The sequence below is a fragment of the Maniola hyperantus genome, chromosome 20 (assembly GCF_902806685.2).
Source record: "Maniola hyperantus chromosome 20, iAphHyp1.2, whole genome shotgun sequence".
NCBI classification, from domain to species: Eukaryota; Metazoa; Arthropoda; class Insecta; order Lepidoptera; family Nymphalidae; genus Maniola; species Maniola hyperantus.
The window spans coordinates 9,312,318-9,332,587 of NC_048555.1; the positions used below are offsets into that span (position 1 = coordinate 9,312,318).

The 20,270-nt window shown below is 39.6% G+C and overlaps 1 protein-coding gene across 10 annotated transcripts in view; it reads left to right on the forward strand.

Moving 5' to 3' along the window:
• HnRNP-K (Heterogeneous nuclear ribonucleoprotein K) overlaps positions 1-20,270 on the forward strand; it is a 50,370-nt gene that overhangs the window by 28,334 nt on the left and 1,766 nt on the right. For 9 of the 10 annotated variants that reach the window (XM_069505636.1, XM_069505633.1, XM_034979268.2 and 6 more), the window contains 4 exons: positions 8,818-8,946; positions 13,818-14,049; positions 15,254-15,462; positions 15,756-15,925. In XM_069505636.1, the coding sequence (XP_069361737.1) occupies positions 8,818-8,946; positions 13,818-14,049; positions 15,254-15,462; positions 15,756-15,925 (740 nt within the window). The remainder of the gene's footprint in view (positions 1-8,817; positions 8,947-13,817; positions 14,050-15,253; positions 15,463-15,755; positions 15,926-20,270) is intronic. The other variant, XM_034979271.2, reaches the window with a different exon arrangement.

A 20,270-nucleotide genomic window follows, 5' to 3' on the forward strand; every position in this document is an offset into this window, starting at 1 on the left:
GGATCGGGCTGAAATTTGGCATGCAGATAGCTATTATGACGTAGGCATCCGCTAAGAAAGGATTTTTGATAATTCAACTCTTAAGGGGGTGAAATAGGGTTTTGAAATTTTGTAGTCCACGCGGACGAAGTCGCGAGCATAAGCTAGTTGTGCCATAAAGGAGTAACAAATATCCAAACTTTCAAATTCAAATATCTAATATTATTAGGATTAGGATGGCAATGCCATATGGTTACTATAGGTGTATCGTTTGACTGCGACGGTTCGTGAGGTAGGGCGCCGGAGGTTACAGGAGGATGACAGTTGACGTAAAAATTTACTACGTCATGTCCCACACCCAGTGGCGTGCAAAGTATATAAGCTTAAAAGCTCAGCATACCCTGGCTTACTCTGGTAAAGCTCTGGCATTTTGAATCTACAAATGATTGGAATCTTTTTTAAAAATAATTGAAAATTCATCAAATAGCTCGCCGCGCCTTGCAATAAAATCATAGCACTATCACAGTCACGAACCACGGTCGCTCGCGGTAGGTGTAAGCTTAGCCCATTAGCCGATGAACCTTGAGTGAACGCCATCTATCGGTACTATCAGTCGTCTCCCATGACTCGGACGACGAGACGCGTCATCAGAGGCAAAATCCAGTTGTGCTTTTACTCACACATCCACGCTTACACGTATAGTAATATTACGCAACTCTAAGTCTAGATGTGTGAGACATTTCTCCTAGAATTTGTTAATGTGTGCGTCAAATGACCCCTTTTTGACGGGCGAAATAAGCACGACTTCTGTCCAATCACAAGAGAGTTCAATACCGCGCGGAGTTTAAATTCGTAAGTACATGTAAGCATTTGAGTTTTTAATCTAGTACAATCAAAATAAGTAGCTATATTTATTATAATTCTATACTTTTCAATTTAATTAATTTATTGATATTATTTTCCATAAATTTGAGTACGGTTTAGATTCTAAGATAAAGCTTGCCAGTTTATGTTTCGAACGTAAATTCAAATAAATAAACCAAAACTCGTACTATTTAAAAGAATAAAAGATTTAAAAGCATTATGCCTTTTATTGATAATTGCAATCGTTCTTTAAAAATTAAATACTATTTCCTGCAAAATAAATAATAGCTTTTATGAATAATTCAATTTTTAAGGAGATTTTTGGTATATTTTGGCATAAAAATCTCTTATTACTCCATCTTGTTTGTTTCTAATCGTTCAATGTGCAGTGTTTTGTTTTTTTTTGGTGAAAAATAGAGTTTTTGTGGATATAACTACGTGAAGTAAATAAAATCCAGTTAGTTTTGTAATTTTAAAAGTGTGTATAAAGGTTTATTTATAGAATACTTATTACTTATTTGGAAAATGGAAGTTTATTCATGTGAAGTTTGTGATGGCGCTGTGTGTTTACAAAAGGTACTTAGACAAAACTTTGTTTCTTTTCCCTTTAACGTAAAATTAGATATTATTCGCAAAGGAATACTTCACACACCTTTAAGAACATTATAGAGAACTCTCAGGCATGCAGGTTTCCTCACGATGTTTTCCTTCACCGTTAAAGCGAGTGATATTTAATTACTTAAAACGCACATAACTCCGAAAAGTAAGACGTGCGTGCCCGGAATCGAACCCTCGACCTCCGATTAGAAGGCGGACGTCATAACCACTAGGCTATCACGGCTTAAAGTAGTATGTATCATCAATCAATTAAAAAAAAAAGTAAAAAAAAAAATTTTTTTTTTTTTTTTGCGATGCATTCCCCATGCATACCCGGGGCTCCGGGCCTGTGCACGCCACTGCCCACACCCTACCCCTATCAAGCAGTACGGTGTCAACTATATATTAAACACATCCACTAACTGATCTCTAAGAGCCCTCGCCCACGGCGACTTTTTGTAGCGATGCTGTCGCGCGTTTACATCGCGACTAAATCTGAGACCGTGGGCGAGGGCACACAGCTAGCGACCGCTTCGCGACTGTATCGATGCGGACGCGCGACAGCATCGCTACTGTATCGCTACAAAAAGTCGCCGTGGGCGAGGGCTCTAAGACTTTTGAAAGGGTACTTTTATTTATTTAAGTGTTGGGTCGGAGTGGAAGTGTGGCTCCGTCTCAGCTCGCGATCGGCGCGGCTGCCTGGCGGCGCGTGCGCGGGCGGCAGCTGCCTCGGCAGGTGGCCGTGCAGCCGCGCCGGAAGGCCGCACAAAAACACGCCTCGCACCTGGGCGACGCACACTGCTTACCTACTATACTTGCACAATGCTCCGCTCTGACCTCGCTAAATACAAATTTTGTAGCCTTAGTGTGAGTTCGCACTACTCGAGAACGTTGATAGATTTGTGCCTTGATCTACACTGCCTTATTTTAAGGACTGAATTCGTTCACATCTGTAGCTAGCGCCCCAAACGGAAACAAAAAAAGTCAGTACCGAGCTCACAAAGGTAGTATCCAATCTGAACAGGAGCCGTCTTCAAAAACACCTCAGCAGGTCATGTATCCTGTACCTGCAAAGACAGCCATGTTGCAACTTCGACAAAATTTGGTACAGATTTAGCTTACATCCCGGATAAGCTGCTTTTGATTCAGGAAAATCAAATAGTTTAGGATTTTTAAAATTTAAATCTATAACGACAAAGCCGCGGGCATGATCTAGTACTGGATAAACGACTTTAAATCAAGCTTTAGGTTCTTTTTTACACTGACATTATAGCGTTTCGATGCTCGAAATCTATCAACATTGTCGATATGCATAAACTCGTACTAAAGGGTACTGAACACATGCCACATGCTCCGAAACCCGCCGTCGATCTTTCAATCGAGAGCAGGTACACGGCGCGCACTCGTTTCCTTTCCTCCCGGCGCGTCCCGTCGACGCTTTGTTCCCAAGAGCTCCAGGATCTTGGTACAATGCGTATATTCTCTATTATAACGAGTATGTACGAATGTAACGTTATTCCGAAAATGTGCCGGCCTAAAAATCGAGCTAAAAAGCTTGATTCTAAACTCAAAGAGAAACAGGGTCTCCTCTAACTTTGTTTCTTTCTAGGCCAGCAGTTTTTGAAGCGACATTTTTAGGGTTCCGTACCTCAAAAGGAAAGAGGAACCTTTATAGGATCATTTTGTTGTTTGTCTGTCTGTCGTGTCTGTCAATTCGGTGGAATGGAAACCTATGGGGTACTTCGCGTTGACCTAGTATAATGAAATTTGGCAAATACGCCTTACCATAACTTAGAAGGCGGACACAAAAAATGCACCAGAACCTTACATGTGACAAGAGGAACACAAAATTTAATTATATCTATCTCGACCATAAATATCAAAGTTTGTCGTTAGCGCCATTAAATAAATGCATTGTGACGACAGTTCACGACAGTTATGAAACTTGTAACAAAACGTTGAGGCTTTACCTGCACTGGAGGCGTCAAATGTTACCTACTTTTGACGCAAGGTAGGCTATGAAACGACTAGGTATCTTTAATTTTACGTCACCCCTAGCCTAATATTTGACCAATCGTCAAATCAGGATCAAACAGAGTACCTCATTCTAGTTACAATTCACAACAGTTGCAAAACTTGTAACAAAACGTCGAGGCTTCCCACACTGGAGGCGTCAAAATTTGACTACATTTAATGTAGTAGGCTAGGTAGGCTATGAAACGACTAGGTCTCTGATTTTACGTCACTCCTAGCCTAAAGGCGGGTACTCAGTAGTGAGCGGTAACCGTTGCATGTTACTGTTTCCCTCACTCCAGTTTACTGTGCTTATTATTTATCGGCTATCGTACAGCTTGAGGGTGTTTGAGGAGCTCTAGCTGACACCGAGTTGAGGTGTAGTGAAAGGGTGCTCGAACACGTGTCTGTGGGGTTTCATCGGAAGCACGGCGCCGAGCTAGAGTTACGGCGCACGTGACGCAAGGAAGGTATTTTTTTTGTAAAACCACAGCACATCCTCTATAGACCTACCTACACATACCTAAAGGCTAGATGAGTTGATAAACGGGTATGGTACGTGTAGAGCACTCGTGCCCGCTCGTTGCGTCCATTGTGTTTGTTTACACGTTCAGCTTAATTCAACTCGGCAAGACAAAGAGCACGATGAGGCGTTCGTGTTACGATTGCGAACTGTTTCAGAGTCTGGTTTTTGTGTTTTTCAGTTCTGCCTTTTTTCTAGTGTGCTTTGAAACACACTTCTATTACGTTCTTCTCAAATTGGTTTGTGTTGCCTTTTTGATTGCCCACAATAAATTATTCAGAAAATTGATTCGAGCTTCTGTTTCAGTCGTACATGACAGAAAATGAGTACATGTTATGAATCGATTTTACTGAGGTCGGATTGTGATGGTATCTCCACATAAAGCTCCATTCGGTCCCATTACAATCGCAATAAACCTCCCAGCGGTAAAGGTGTAATTTGAGCCGGTCACATATGTCGCCGGCGTAATTACGGGCGATGTCGCGGTGACACTGGCAATTAGGCGTTCGGGCACGCGAGCCCGCTTCCGCTTCCGATCGAACCACCTCAGTACGGCTTCACCGCCATCCATGACCAAACAAATATCGACCCTCTTCCATAGCCCGCTTCTTTCACCCTCGGGAAATCAAGCCTAATGGCTCCCTAGATAACACAAAAATTATCCTATAATGAAGTGTTACACTTTTCGTAACTTCCAAAATCAATTTGGAAACTTGAATAATTTCAGGAGTTCCTTTGCTGTAGCTTTCTTTCGCTTTAGCTTAAAAACTGAAAGTATTATGACTGATTAAGGGTCGTCCGATCGTTGGTATGGAGGGTTCGTCCGAAACAATTAATGGAACGGTGAAATGGTTTATCTCGGCCTAATCGCCAATAAAGTTTATGACAAATGGTGAGGTTGAAGTGGCGGCACGGCGGCGTCGTAGCGTTGGCGTAGGTGTAGGCGTGGCGCGCGGGGTGGCGCAGCCCTACAAGTGCAGCCCGCGGCGGCCAGGGGCTGGGGGGCAGGAGGGGGGTCAGGTGTTGCACGCTACTCGCCACCGCCGGTGCTCAGACTTATTCCGACCACGAACATCCACGGGGATGGTCGTTTGCAACTCGTCTTGGACGGTCGTTCCGCGATACTTTGATCGCTCACACCGCAACCTCGCTTTGTCCGTTCGATTTGCGCGAGTGTACTTCAACTTACGGAAAATATGAAAAGTGACTTGTGTGGAAAAATAATGATAGGCTTTACGGTTCGGCGATTTATTAGAAGGTTAGTTGTGTATTTTTTGTGTAAATTTTTAAAATAATTTAGGTGGATACATTGATTGTTACGTAAGATTTTCCGGCTGAAGTGCCGTGTTCGGTGTCAGTGTCCTGTTGTTTGTGCGTGTCTGGGCGGGCCACGTGCGCGGGTCGATCCGCCCGCGCGTGCGCACTCGCCGCCCCCAAACGTCACCGCTTTCCTCCACGAACACACAAAAGCCCTCATATCGCCAATTAATAATTATTTATGCATTATAACCAGTTACCCTAACAGTGTATGCATGTTTAAATAGACGCCTTCCGAAAACTCGAGAATCGAGATGTTTCAGGCATATTTACATACTTACTTTAGCTAATGAATGAGTCGTGTAATCATCTAAGGAAATCTGAAATTCTAGTAGAATACTGAAGTCTTTATTAATATTTAAGCACAACTTAAATAATTATTGTTCTTAGCATTCTGCCCGTTCAAGAAAAATATAAAAACAATCATCAATTATCACTTATGGTCCCTTCAACAATGACTTAGCTTTTCAGTACTTTCAGTATCTTTCATTTTACATGGTACATGGCCTTTGTCTCATGATAATTTTATTATATAAAAAAAACATTTGTACAGAGATTGCCATAAGTTTATGTTATGTCATGGATTAATTAGTTATCGATCGGTGAAAACAAATTTTTCTAATCTTTGATGGGTGTGCGTGTTACTTGTAGTAAAGTTTTATGACTCGCTATAAAGTTTAACTATAATAAACCCAACGCGATAAAGCGACTTTTTACGATGACTTTGCTTTGTATTGCATTGTTCTGCACCCTTGTATTAAATTGTTCTGCACCCAAATTGCTAATTAAGTAATCATTTGATTTTAAATCAATGTATAAGTCCCGCAAATTGCTAATGCGTGTGGCCGCCATTTTAGCGACGTCAGCACTAGACTGAAGTTTCGAGCTAATGGTATATTTTTACTTAGATATACGTCAAATGACGACATTTTGATGTTAATTAGACATGGTTCCAGCGCAATAGCAATTTGCTGGACTTATAAGTAATAGTCTCTTCATATTGGTGCTAATTTGGTTATTATTTAGGTAAACTCGAACTAAACTAGTGCCATTTCTTATTGTTGGTTAAAGAGCATGACGTTAGAAATCATTTTAAATGTTGAAGTCATGTCCAACTAAATTACTATGATTTTGGATAACTAATATTTTAGATGTCTTACCAATGGAATACTAAAGTACTAAAATGAATCTGAATGAAATGGATAAGTAACATCTATAAATGTGCGTCATTTGCACATTCTAAAATAAAGTTTTAATTATTTTTTAGCCCCTTAGTTTTTGACTTATGATGAACAAGTGCCAGTCGGACTTGCACACGGAGAGTTCCGTATAATCATACAAGATATTGTACCCTAAAACTTTTATGTAGAACACTGCAAGTTAATGTGATTTGGTAAATTAGTTTTTTCGTGAACACATTTTTTTTGTGATGTCACCACCACAAATTCACGGTTTTTGGATTTTCCCTTCACTTATGCTATACCTTACTATCTGTCAAATTTTATAGTTCTACGTCAACGGGAAGTACCCTATAGGTTTTCTTGACAGACGGGCAGACAGACAACAAAGTGATCCTATAAGGGTTGCTTTTTTCCTTTACAGGTACGGATTAAAAGTTTGCAAAGCACTTACTAAAGACTAGCACAGTTTTTTTAGAAATATTATTTAAGTTCTATAATGAAATAGGTATATAACAAAACTTAAAATATACTTTTAACAAATACCTACGTTGACAAACTATGAAATAAAATTAGATTAGAATTAAGATTAATAAAATCAGCTCGCCTGTTGAATAATAATTAGGTGAGGTATGTAAACATGTTAGGGCGAAAAGAAAATTAGGTCATCCCATTTCACTAAATAGCGGTGATAGCCTAATTCAAATTAATTTACTAAATTGCTTACATATTGAATTTCTTAGCTGATATATTTATTACTAAAACCAATAAAACACTTTATGTCCGGAGACGAGAAGTCCCCCTCGGGGGCGGGATCTATTTCCCATACGTCGACACTACCCTCTCAATCAACCGGTGACAGGGCCACAAATACTGGACCATATAATTGCGTCAATTCCGTATAGGCATACTACACATAGGCCATGCCTGTTCATTAAGATACCAAAATTAGTAGTGATACCAAAGTTGCATGGATGTTAAGAATACATTTTCTCATACATCACTATCCATATTATAAATGCGAAAGTATGTTTGTTTGTTGGTTTGTCCTTCAATCACGTCGCAAATGAGCAACGGATTGACGTGATTTTTTGCATTGGTATAATTAAAGACTGGAGAGTGACATAGGCTACTTTTTATCCCGGAAAATCAATAAGTTCCCACTGATTTTTTAAGAACCTAATTCAACGCGGACGGAGTCGCGGGCATCAGCTACCCAAATAAACTTTAACAAGTGCTTTTGAACATCGACAAAGTGAACTGAAGAAGATTTTTTTACATCTTTATTACCTGTTATCTCCCAAAGCCACCATGATCCAAACATAATAATCGCTGTTCGTACCTCCCTGTGTTGGGAACAATACGTAGAGAAACTTTCAGCTTCTCAAAATAACAAAGGTTTGGCACACGCTGGCTCTCTCTATATTGAGTTTGCTACTTTATTGAACCTCATTAGCTCAACGGTCAAGGAGCCAATTGAAAACCGAAAGGTCTACTGTTTTATTGTATTCATATGAAAAGATGATGATGGGACGCGTTTACCTAGAAGATGAATATTCAATCTTGGTTTAAAGATACCCGGAAAGATAAGAACACACATCGCGCAATAGTATTCCAAACCTTAGCCATGCGTATGACAAATGATGACGCGAAACGTTTCATGTGTGTAGAATGCAGATGGAATGTCGATGACATAAGGATGGGAACTCGCCCGACGTCTTCAACATTGACGTTTGACGTTTTCACTCCCCGATCCCCGTCCGTTGCATAGTCGTTCCCATTTCTAGCACAAGACGCTTACTGGAAGTTGAAATGGAATTATAGTCATAATGGCTAATATATTGTATTGTATAAAACGTGTACGGGGAGACGGGGATTTTTAACTGCCGATACTTCGACTCAGTTTCCCCCGGTATGTACCCATATTATACAATACAATGGGGCCGATTCTGTTGTACACAATCTCTAAATAAAAATATATTAACAGGTCTAAATTTAGTGCTATCCTTTTCCGCAACCAACATTATGAAATGGATAGCAATAGATTTAGACGTGTCATTTTAGCTAAGTTTAGAGATTATCTACAACGAAATTAGCCGCAATATGTCGTTAAACCACGAATAAGCTTCAAATCTTTAACTATGGCTAATGTTCTTAAAAACAAAACTTGGTTGCAACTAGGGCAACACCCGGCGCCGCGCCGCGCCGGCCCGCTATTGAGCACGGGTATCCTCTCAGGATGCAACTTTTTTAGGACTAATTGCAACGACGACGTCTTTTAGTCTATCACAACAGCTTATTATTTAGCAGTAAAATTAATAGGTATATTTTGTTCTCCTCGCTCAGCAAACTGGCGCCCGGCTGAAGATCTTCTCGAACCCCGCGCCGCAAAGCATGGAGCGCGTGGTGCAGCTCGTGGGCAAGGCGGAGTGCGTGGCGGCCGGCGTGCGCGAAGTTCTCACCCTTATCCGACAGGTAAATATTGGCGTACTAAGAGGGTACTCACCTAGCCGTGTAGCATGTGACGTATCTGATACTGTAGGCGCCCCGGGAAAATGCCAAGAGCAAGTACCGAACGGGCGCCCTCCCGCGATTCGGCCCATATAACCGAGAGGTTGGTGGGGCCATGGGAGGTGGAGGGTTGTCACCGTATCTGATACTGTATCAAGTGAATACGTAGGCACGATCCCTCTGCGAGCCGCTCGCGCGTGGAGCGCAGTAAGTCCGCAGTGACCCGCCGAGTGGCGGTATCTCTGTGCACACAGGCGTCTCGTAGTGTGCGCGTGGACGGCAACATGTAGCTCGTAGCAGGATACGCGGTGACCGTGGATGAGCCGGGTTATTCCCGTTGAGTCACACCCCCGTGTGTAACACTGTGACACAAGGTACCCAAAATTTCAAAACATTCCCGTTGAGTAACACTGTTACACAACGGGAATGTTTTGAACTTGTTGGCACCTTGTGTCACACCTACATAAATACATATTATTGCGCGTGTATCAAGTATTAACTGATTGTGCACTTTTCCGGGATGTTATTTATTTATAAATCCAAGATGGCGGACATGATTTTTTTTTTCAAAAAATTGACATGGGTGTCGTTTTCAGGGTTTTCGAGGTGCTGAATTTGATGATGACATTTATTCTGAAATCCAAGATGGCGGACATGGTTTTTTTTTTTCAAAAATTGACATGGGTGTCGTTTTCAGGGTTTTCGAGGGTGCTGAATTTGATGATGACATTTATTCTGGAATCCAAGATGGCGGACATGATTTTTTTTTCAAAAAATTGACATGGGTATCGTTTTCAGGGTTTTCGAGGGTGCTGAATTTGATGATGACATTTATTCTGAAATCCAAGATGGCGGACATGAATTTTTTTTACAAAAAATTGACATGGGTGTCGTTTTCAGGGTTTTCGAGGGTGCTGAATTTGATGATGACATTTATTCTGAAATCCAAGATGGCGAACATGATTTTTTTTCAAAAAATTGACATGGGTGTCGTTTTCAGGGTTTTCGAGGGTGCTGAATTTGATGATGACATTTATTCTGAAATCCAAGATGGCGGACATGATTTTTTTTTTTTAAAAAATTGACATGGGTGTCGTTTTCAGGGTTTTCGAGGGTGCTGAATTTGATGATGACATTTATTCTGAAATCCAAGATGGCGGACATGAATTTTTTTTCAAAAAATTGACATGGGTGTCGTTTTCAGGGTTTTCGAGGGTGCTGAATTTGATGATGACATTTATTCTGAAATTTATACTGAAATCTGACTATTATGATAATCGTCTTCAAAAATATAACGTAGCTCGTAGCTTTAGTTTTAAGTTTGCGTAATAATTATCATCACTATATCTTAGAAATCCAACATCTGACCATCAAAAAGAGTTATTTATTACCTATTTTGAATAAATCATTTGACTTTGAGTTTAACATTTGCATAACAGAACGCATTAAAAATGTTTTATTTTTGAACGCATCCATAATTATTTACATTCCTAGAGAAGTCCATGCTTTTTCTAAACTTTTAATCGATTTTATTTCATAATCGAAATAGATCCAATCGCATGTTAACCGTATAAACTGATGTTAAATATTAAACTAAGACAAGCTACTAACATAACCTGGTGTTACAAAACCCTGAAAACGACACCCATGTCAATTTAAAAAAAAAAAAATCATGTCCGCCATCTTGGATTTCAGAATAAATGTCATCATCAAATTCAGCACCCTCGAAAACCCTGAAAACGACACCCATGTCAATTTTTTGAAAAAAAATTCATGTCCGCCATCTTGGATTTCAGAATAAATGTCATCATCAAATTCAGCACCCTCGAAAACCCTGAAAACGACACCCATGTCAATTTTTTGAAAAAAAATTCATGTCCGCCATCTTGGATTTCAGAATAAATGTCATCATCAAATTCAGCACCTTCGAAAACCCTGAAAACGACACCCATGTCAATTTTTTGAAAAAAAATCATGTCCGCCATCTTGGATTTCAGAATAAATGTCATCATCAAATTCAGCACCCTCGAAAACCCTGAAAACGACACCTATATCAACTTTTTGAAAAAAAAATCATGTCCGCCATCTTGGATTTCAGAATAAATGTCATCATCAAATTCAGCACCCTCGAAAACCCTGAAAACGACACCCATGTCAATTTTTTGAAAAAAAAATCATGTCCGCCATCTTGGATTTCAGAATAAATGTCATCATCAAATTCAGCACTCTCGAAAACCCTGCAAACGACACCCATGTCAATTTTTTTTAAAAAAATTCATGTCCGCCATCTTGGATTTCAGAATAAATGTCATCATCAAATTCAGCACCCTCGAAAACCCTGAAAACGACACCCATGTCAACTTTTTGAAAAAAAAAATCATGTCCGCCATCTTGGATTTCAGAATAAATGTCATCATCAAATTCAGCACCCTCGAAAACCCTGAAAACGACACCCATGTCAATTTTTTGAAAAAAAATTATGTCCGCCATCTTGGATTTCAGAATAAATGTCATCATCAAATTCAGCACCCTCGAAAACCCTGAAAACGACACCCATGTCAAATTTTTGAAAAAAAAATCATGTCCGCCATCTTGGATTTCAGAATAAATGTCATCATCAAATTCAGCACCCTCGAAAACCCTGAAAACGACACCCATGTCAATTTTTTGAAAAAAAATCATGTCCGCCATCTTGGATTTCAGAATAAATGTCATCATCAAATTCAGCACCCTCGAAAACCCTGAAAATTACACCCATGTCAACTTTTTGAAAAAAAAAAATCATGTCCGCCATCTTGGATTGCAGAATAAATGTCATCATCAAATTCAGCACCCTCGAAAACCCTGAAAACGACACCCATGTCAATTTTTTGAAAAAAAAAATCATGTCCGCCATCTTGGATTTATAAATAAATAACATCCCGGAAAAGTGTGAATCAGTTAATACTTGATACACGCGCAATAATATGTATTTATGTAGGTGTGACACAAGGTGCCAACAAGTTCAAAACATTCCCGTTGTGTAACAGTGTTACTCAACGGGAATGTTTTGAAATTTTGGGTACCTTGTGTCACAGTGTTACACACGGGGGTGTGACTCAACGGGAATAACCCGATGAGCCGTACCCACTTGCAAGTTGATACAGTATCAGATACGTTACATGCTACACGGCTAGTGAGTACCCTGCTCCACACATTGTTCGCCTCGCTCAGCGCAAACTGGCGCCCGGCTGAAGATCTTCTCAAACCCCGCGCCGTAAAGCATGGAGCGCATAGCTCAACGGGTTGCAAAGTTGAATTGGAAGGGAAACATAGTTCGAAAAACCGAAAGATGTGAGGGTCCCAAGGTGCTAAAATGGTGACCTTAATTGGTGTACCAATCGGCAGAACAAACTGATTATTTTGCTTGGTAGTGGATCAGTCGTTCGCGAGCATGTGTAAACGGCTAAAGTCGGCTCGTCCGCAAACATTAAGGGCGTATTTTTATATTTTGTTAGAAAAGTCGAGTCATTAGAAGACGTAACAAAAACCTAATAAAGAATATTACAAAAAGTAGATTCGAACGAAATAAAATCTTTCGTTTATAAAAAAAAGCAAAGATTATTTTACCTGTTTATAAAGAATATATTATAAACAGGTAATAAGTATAACTCGCATCTGCTAGAAAATATTAAAAATAGTGAGACGCAAAACAACAAGTTGCATGTGGGTTTTTTGAACACATAAAAGAAGTGGAAATTCCGAAGGGGATAACTTATAATTGCGAGGCAGCTGTCGCGTTCACCTGTCGCTGGGCTCGACAGTCGCGAGCGATCATCGAGCCATATTATATCATCGGCTGAATATAATATACAAATTATTTCAACGAGAGATTCTCATCATCATCATTATCATGATTAACCCATCGCCGGCTCACTACAGAGCACGGGACTTTTCTCATAGTGAGAAATGTTTTGGCCTTAGTCCACGCGGACCAAGTGCGGATTGGCAGACTTCACATACCTTTGAGAACATTATGGAGAACTTTCAATGCAGGTTTCCTCACGATGGTTTCCTTCACTGTTAAAGCACGTGATATTGAATGATTTAAAACGCACATAACTCCTAAAAAGGTGCGTGCCCGGGATCGAACCCCCGATCTCCGATTAGGAGGCGCACGTCCTAACCACTTGGTTAATACGAGAGATACTTAAATTATAATCTCTCTGTAGGTTGGTCACAGAAGCCATATCAAAGGCCAACGCGGTAGCGCCGGATCTACCTGGAAATCTATAAACAAAATCACCACCCATATTATGAATGCGAAAGTGTTTGTTTGTTGTTTTATTGATTTGTTGGTTTGTCCTTCAATCACGTCGCAACGGATCGACGTGGTTTTATGCATGGGTGTAGTTAAAGAGCTGGAGAGTGACATAGGCCACTTTTTATTCCAGAAAATCAAACAGTTCCCACGGGATTTGTAAAAACCTAAGTCCACGCGAACGAAGTCGCGGCCATCAGCTAGTATGCAATAGTTGAGACACCAGCTTTAATGGTAATGGCTCTAAAGCAGGTGACTTAAAATCGTACTAAGTAATCCATACTAAATAATACTGTAAAGATAAAAGTGTCTGTCTGTCTGCTAGCTTTTCACGGCCAATCTGTCGAACCGATTTTGACCAAATTTGGTACAGAGATAGCTTCGATACCAGGGATACCTTTACGGACATAGACTACTTTTTATTCCGGAAAATCAGAGTTCTCACGGTATTTTAAAAACCTAAATCCACGCGGACGAAGTCGCAGGCATCCTCTAGTTTACATATAAGTAATAACGTTCTAAAACCACATTTCAGGTGCCGATCAAAGGTGCCATCCAGAACTATGATCCACACAACTACGATGATTACTACGCGGATGAGTACGGCGGCTTCGGCAGCGGCCAGGGGCCCCGAGGTAGCGGGCCCCGGGGCGGGCCGCCGCGTGGTCCTCCACGCGGGCCGCCGCCCATGGGGCCTGGAGGAAGGCCCCCGCCGCCGAGGGGAGGTCCTCCGATGGGTCGCAGTGGACCAGGTGACATTCTCGATTGTAATTAGCCATTTTTTATTCCATTATTTTATTTATTTTTAAATTGACTAGCTTATGCTCGCGACTTGGTCCGCGTGGACTACACAAATTTCAAACCCCTATTTCACCCCCTTAGGGGTTGAAATTTCAAAAATCCTTTCTTAGCGTATGCATACGTCATAATAGCTATCTGTACGCCAAATTTCCACCCGATCCGTCTAGTAGTTTGAGCTGTGCGTTGATAGATCAGTCAGTCACCTTTTCACTTTATATATTTAGATTGTAATACCATGACGAAATCATTTCGCTTCGGGAAAACAACCATTAAAATTTCAGCGTGTATAATTATCTTGTGGCGGTCGCCGCATGTTGACACTAGATGAAGCTCCTCATACTCTTATGGACGCGCCTCATGCATGTGACAAACAACAAGCACATGGACAAGCATATGGAAGAGTGTTTGCGTATGCTTGCCAATGCTTTTCGTTTCGATCCATTGGCTGCAAGCCAAACTATAGCCACACACTGTAAAAAAGTACTGCCGATGCTTGCTGTACGTTGTTTGCGCGAATAAAGCATGAAGCGGCTCCATTACGAAAGAATCATACAGCAATCACGCAATACGAACCTAAAGGTGCTGATAAACTTGAGCATTCACTTGTAATGAGCATTCGCGTGAATGTTACATCACTGAAAAATACGAGAACATTTTAGCGAGCATTCTATCGAGCGTTCTGGCGAGCATTCTAGCGAGCACACGCGACCGTCCAGTCTGACATCTTCATGAAGAATAGACGAGCATTCGTTCGTAGCAATATTTGGCTCTATGCTTGGCTCGGCTCGTTGTTCAGTTCGACAAAAATAAAAACGGCGAATGCTCGATGTTCTGTTACAAGTGAATGCTCAAGTTTATCAGCACCTTAGAACGGAAAGCAATTTACAACAATCTAACTAGATGGCACTACAGGTATCTTAAATCACTCACTATGGTGGCTAAATGCCGCTAACTCAAGTATTTACCCCCAGAATGTAGGCACATCATATAATTTACAAGATACTACGGTTGGACCGGCTGGGCCCCAAGTAGGCGTGGCGTGTGGACAAGAGACCTATGTTCAACAGAAGACGTCTATTGGTTGATGATGATGATGATGATGATGTACGTGGGAGTGTGTTTGTTATATACATATACATTCATGTAACAGATAAATTAATTTGTATTCAGTTGGCCCTCCACCAAGAGCGTTCAATGATTTCTCCGGGCCGGGACCACGTAGCAGCTTCAACGGGCCCCCGCGGGGTGGCTTCGGTGGCGGCAACTTTGGCGGCGGCGGTGGTGGCTTCGGTGGCGGCCGCGGCTCCGGCGGCGGTAGCTTCAACGGCGACGGCGGCAACCAGCAGGAGACCACCACGCAAGTCACCATCCCCAAAGATGTATGTGATAGACATATCTATATACATACATAAAAATGAATCGCTGAAATGTATGTACGCGCATTACTTCCGAACGTACATATGTACCAAATTCTGCAGCAAAATAAGATATTTCTTATTTGTTTTCGTTAACCATCAGTCGGTGATTCTTTTTGCCCCCCGCACTATTTATTTTCCATAAAAATCTGGTAACACTGGAAACGTCAAAAAATGTTGTTTAATTAAAAATTCGACTATAGTAGTAATCATCTCTATTCATTTAATTAGCCTAATGTTATGCATTTTGTTTCCAGCTGGCAGGCGCGATAATCGGCAAGTCGGGGACGCGGATCCGGAAGATCCGCGGGGAGTCGGGCGCCGGCATCGAGATCGCGGAGCCCCTGCCCGGAGCGAGTGATCGCATCATCACCATCACCGGCACGCCACAGCGCATACAGAAGGCGCAGTACCTGCTGCAACAGAGGTCAGTGTCTGATCCTACCTTAGTAGGACATGAGCCGAGCTAATATTATTCAGTACATATGTATATCCCCGGGGAAACATACGAGTCAGTAGGTTGCCACACGCCGTCACGCATGCACGTTCGTTGCAATGTGTAAAATCCAGCGAACGACAAAGCATAGAAACCGCATTTCTAATAACATTTGTCATACGAAAATAGACACCACTTCCGTTTAACACGGAACTTCAACCAGTTCTTAAAACTTAAATCGCAGCAGACTCATGATTATAAGTTAACATAACTTTATTATACTACGTCATGCGACTCTAGCTGCTGCTTTGATTGACCGACTCTAAGTGACAGTCACGGATTAACACGCACGCGTCTTCAATTTGACTATAATTACTTATCGTTGAGATTAAAAGCACCGCCCACCAGAGTAGATATTACGTTACGCATTATTGGAGCATACGAAATATTTCTATGCTACGTCGTTCACTGGTAATACCTACGTAGACTGACTACACGCTACATACAAACTAACAAATTTTACCTGTTTATAATATTAGTATAGATAAATGTTAGTAAAAAAAGGTGGACCAATGGCGGTCAGCAGAGTGAACCGCTAACTCAGTGTCTAACACTAAATAAGATAACTCTATTGACATTGGTTGGTTCTATATTGCTGCTTCACTGAGTGATATTAAAATATTTTTTCGTAGAAAACCTTCAATAGATTAAAACAAATGTCAAATGAGTTTGGTGGCTATCATTGAGTGTTAGAAACTGAGTTAGTGAATCGGTAGGCTGGTTTTTTTGTTTGTGTAGACAAAGTGTAGCTTTATTTACTAAGACTATAAATAGGCATCGGGTAGAAGTTCAAATCAAATCTTTTTCTATAAGAAAATTATTTTATCGGTATTCAGCATTTAATATAGACTATAGACAAAACGAGAATTCCGAATATAGGCCGAATATTCGTTAACAACTGGCCAGTATTAGCATGTATGAAAGAAAATTATACTAAGTGCATGCACTCAATAATTAATAGAAGCAACTGCGAATGCTTATTTCTTATTTGACACTGCTACTTTGCTACTGCTTGGATAAAGACAAGTTGACACGGTGTTGGCCAATAGGGATAATGACTACTAGTCAAATCAGCTATTTTTTATCAAACGTCAAAACGCTTGCTGAGTGAGTGAGCTTGTATGAAATACACAGATGTGACGTCATAAGTGTTTGACTTGATTATACGTATTAGGGTTCCGTACCTCAAAAGGAAAAACGGAACCCTTATAGGATCACTTTGTTGTCTGTCTGTCTGTCTGTCTGTCTGTCAAGAAACCTACAGGGTACTTCCCGTTGACCTAGAATCATGAAATTTGAGGTAGGTAGATCATATAGCTGACATTTGGGGAAAAATCTGAAAACCGTGAATTTAGGGTTAGATCACACAAAAAAATTAAAAGGTGGTCATGAACTAATAATTAGTATTTTCAACTTTCGAAGTGAGTTACTATATCAAGTGGGGTATCATATGAAAGGTCTTCACATGTACATTCTAAAACAGATTTTTATTTATTTTTATCCATCATAGTTTTTGAATTATCGTGCAAAATGTCGAAAAAATACGACTGTAGTACGGAACCCTCATTGCGCGAGCCTGTCTCGCACGTGGCCGATTTTTTTACTTAAATCAGTAATTTAAAATGGTTTGCAAACTTGAAACTAACAGCGGACGTGGATTTTACGAATTTTGGAATATCCTCTATTTAATGATTCCTAAGAAATAATTTATTTTTGACATTGTCATCATCCCAATTGGGTCAAAAATGTCAAAAATAAATTATTTCTCAGTGATTATTAAATAGAGGATCTTCCAAAATAAGTTAATTCCATGTCCTTTGTTAGTTTTAAGTGTAATAACCATTTTAAATTATCGATTAAACTAAAAAAGTACGTCTTTATGATATTGTGTTGTCACATTCCAGTATTTCATAGAATCTCGCATACTAAGCGCGCGTTGTGACGTTTGATTAAAAGTCACTGATTTGACTTGGTCTCAAATACCGTATTCTGTTGTATTCAATCTCTAAACTGATTTGACAGGTCTAAATCTAGTACTATACTTTTCTGCACGGGCAATTGTGAAAGAGATAGCAATAGATGTAAACCTGACACTTTAGTTTTGTTTAGAGATTGTGTGTGACAGAAACCACACCACCACCACACTTTAGACTACAGAAACCAAAAACTAAATAGATAAATTCAGAAGCTAAGACATCCTTTTCCACAGAAAAGGATATCACTACATTAAAATCTGTCAAATTGTATTTTTAACATGCAGTACAAACCTGTATAGTCCATACAAAATGACTTCTCATGCGCTATTTTAACTCTATGGGTCAACTGTCATGTCAAATAGTACGGTTGGGTTCGCCTTTAAAATTAGGGCTAAAATCGTTCTTTTGACATGACAATTGACACAAAGAAATTTCGTCACTGGCAGTAAGCGGGCTGTAGCTTAGTGGTCAGAGCGTCGGGCGCGATCCCAGGAGACGCGGGTTCGATTCCTGCCGGTTCGCAATTTTTGATATGTATTTAAAATTATTTAGAAATTTCCTTGAAGTGTTGGCAAAACACTATATAAATTATAAAATATGACACAAAGGTAAAATGGCACGTGAAAAGTCAATTTGTAGGCATATAAGCTTATATTATTATTTTAATATTTGTGTAATAAATAATCTATGTCAGTATCCATATCATCATTACTAACATAACATATTGTTTTAAAATAGAATGTTTGAAGAGTTTCCCGAATTGGCTCCAAATAAAAATAAACTTACGCATAAGTAGTACATGCCATTGGCTTTGACCAAGAGTGCGATACACTTCAAGGTAATAAATAAATACGATTTTAGTAGACTTTGGGTACTTGATATTTCTTTTAAACTTGGGTCTTCCTGTCATATAGATTTAATTTTACACTATAGCTGAACATAACGTACATACCATATGCCACTGTCCGTGGCAGAAAGTAATGTACATCGACCTTTGGAAGGTGATAGCAGATTTGTAGAACATTGTCGTTGAGACCGAAAAAACGTCATATAGGTATGAGTGACAGAGACAACGCTCTACAAAGCCGAAGTGTCATTCTAAAGGCCGATGTACTTCTGCCGCGTACTGTACGTAATTTTTATTGGGCTTTATTTATTATAAAATCACTTCACTAATTAAATAAATTGATATTTTGTGAACATTCAATTATTGTTATTGTAATATTAACGTTTAGAGTGAGATTGTTAAAATAGTCAAACCTAATCATACTTTAAGTAATAATAGTATTAGTGGAGCCTACAAAGTTGAAGAATTTGTACTTAAGCCTTAATCATCATAGTCGCACTACTGAGCTCAGGTAAGACACAGAAAAATATAAGCCACAATATCACTTAGAAAATGAAATAAAGAATGTTAAATTTGAAAATAAAGTTTTTAAGCGTTGCAACGAATATTCGGTCACTATTCGGTATTTTTTTATTTAGAGTTGAAAATTACAATTGGGTATTTGACTTCATCAAAAATAAATTATTTTAAATAGAGGATCTTCTAAAATACGTAAATTCCACGTCCTTTGTTGGTTTTAGGTGTAATAACCATTTTAAATTATCGATTAAACTCAAAAAAGCACGTCATATGATTGTGACGTCACACTCCAGTATTCCATGGAATCTCGCATACTAAGCGCGCGTTTTGACGTTTGATAAAAAGTTACTGATTTGACTAGTTGTCAAATACCGTATTGTAACATCAAATCAGCATAATATTTAAGGTGTAACAATATTCATTATTATATTAAGTATATACACAATAAGAAGAAATTGAACAGTTAAAATATTCAAGAGCTTTTAGACCCTGTTTCCACCTAAGCGAGGAGGAGGGGAGAACTGTTCAGTTGACCAATCAAATTCTTGAAAATCTGATTGGTTGATTGGATACATCTCATCTCCGCTCCTCTTAGTTGGAAACTGTAGAAGTTTGGAATAAATATTTTTATATCCAACCAAAATTTGATAATATAGACTATGATTCTTCAACTTTGAAAGTGATTTTTGTGTAATGTATTGGAGTTATAGCTCAGATTAAGAATCAAGGTAGATTTGGCATTAAAATAATAATACCTTGTTAGAGCAAGCTAGGTGTATAGAAAAGCTCTGAAGAGTGATAGAGATATAAGCACAGTTTTTTGTCTTTGTCATAGTTTAGTTTTTTTTGTTGGGCACGTAGTAGTTTGTGCCAAACAGTTGTGGCAAACGCAAATTATGAAACAACCTTTCATTCGTAAGTATGATTTCTTTTG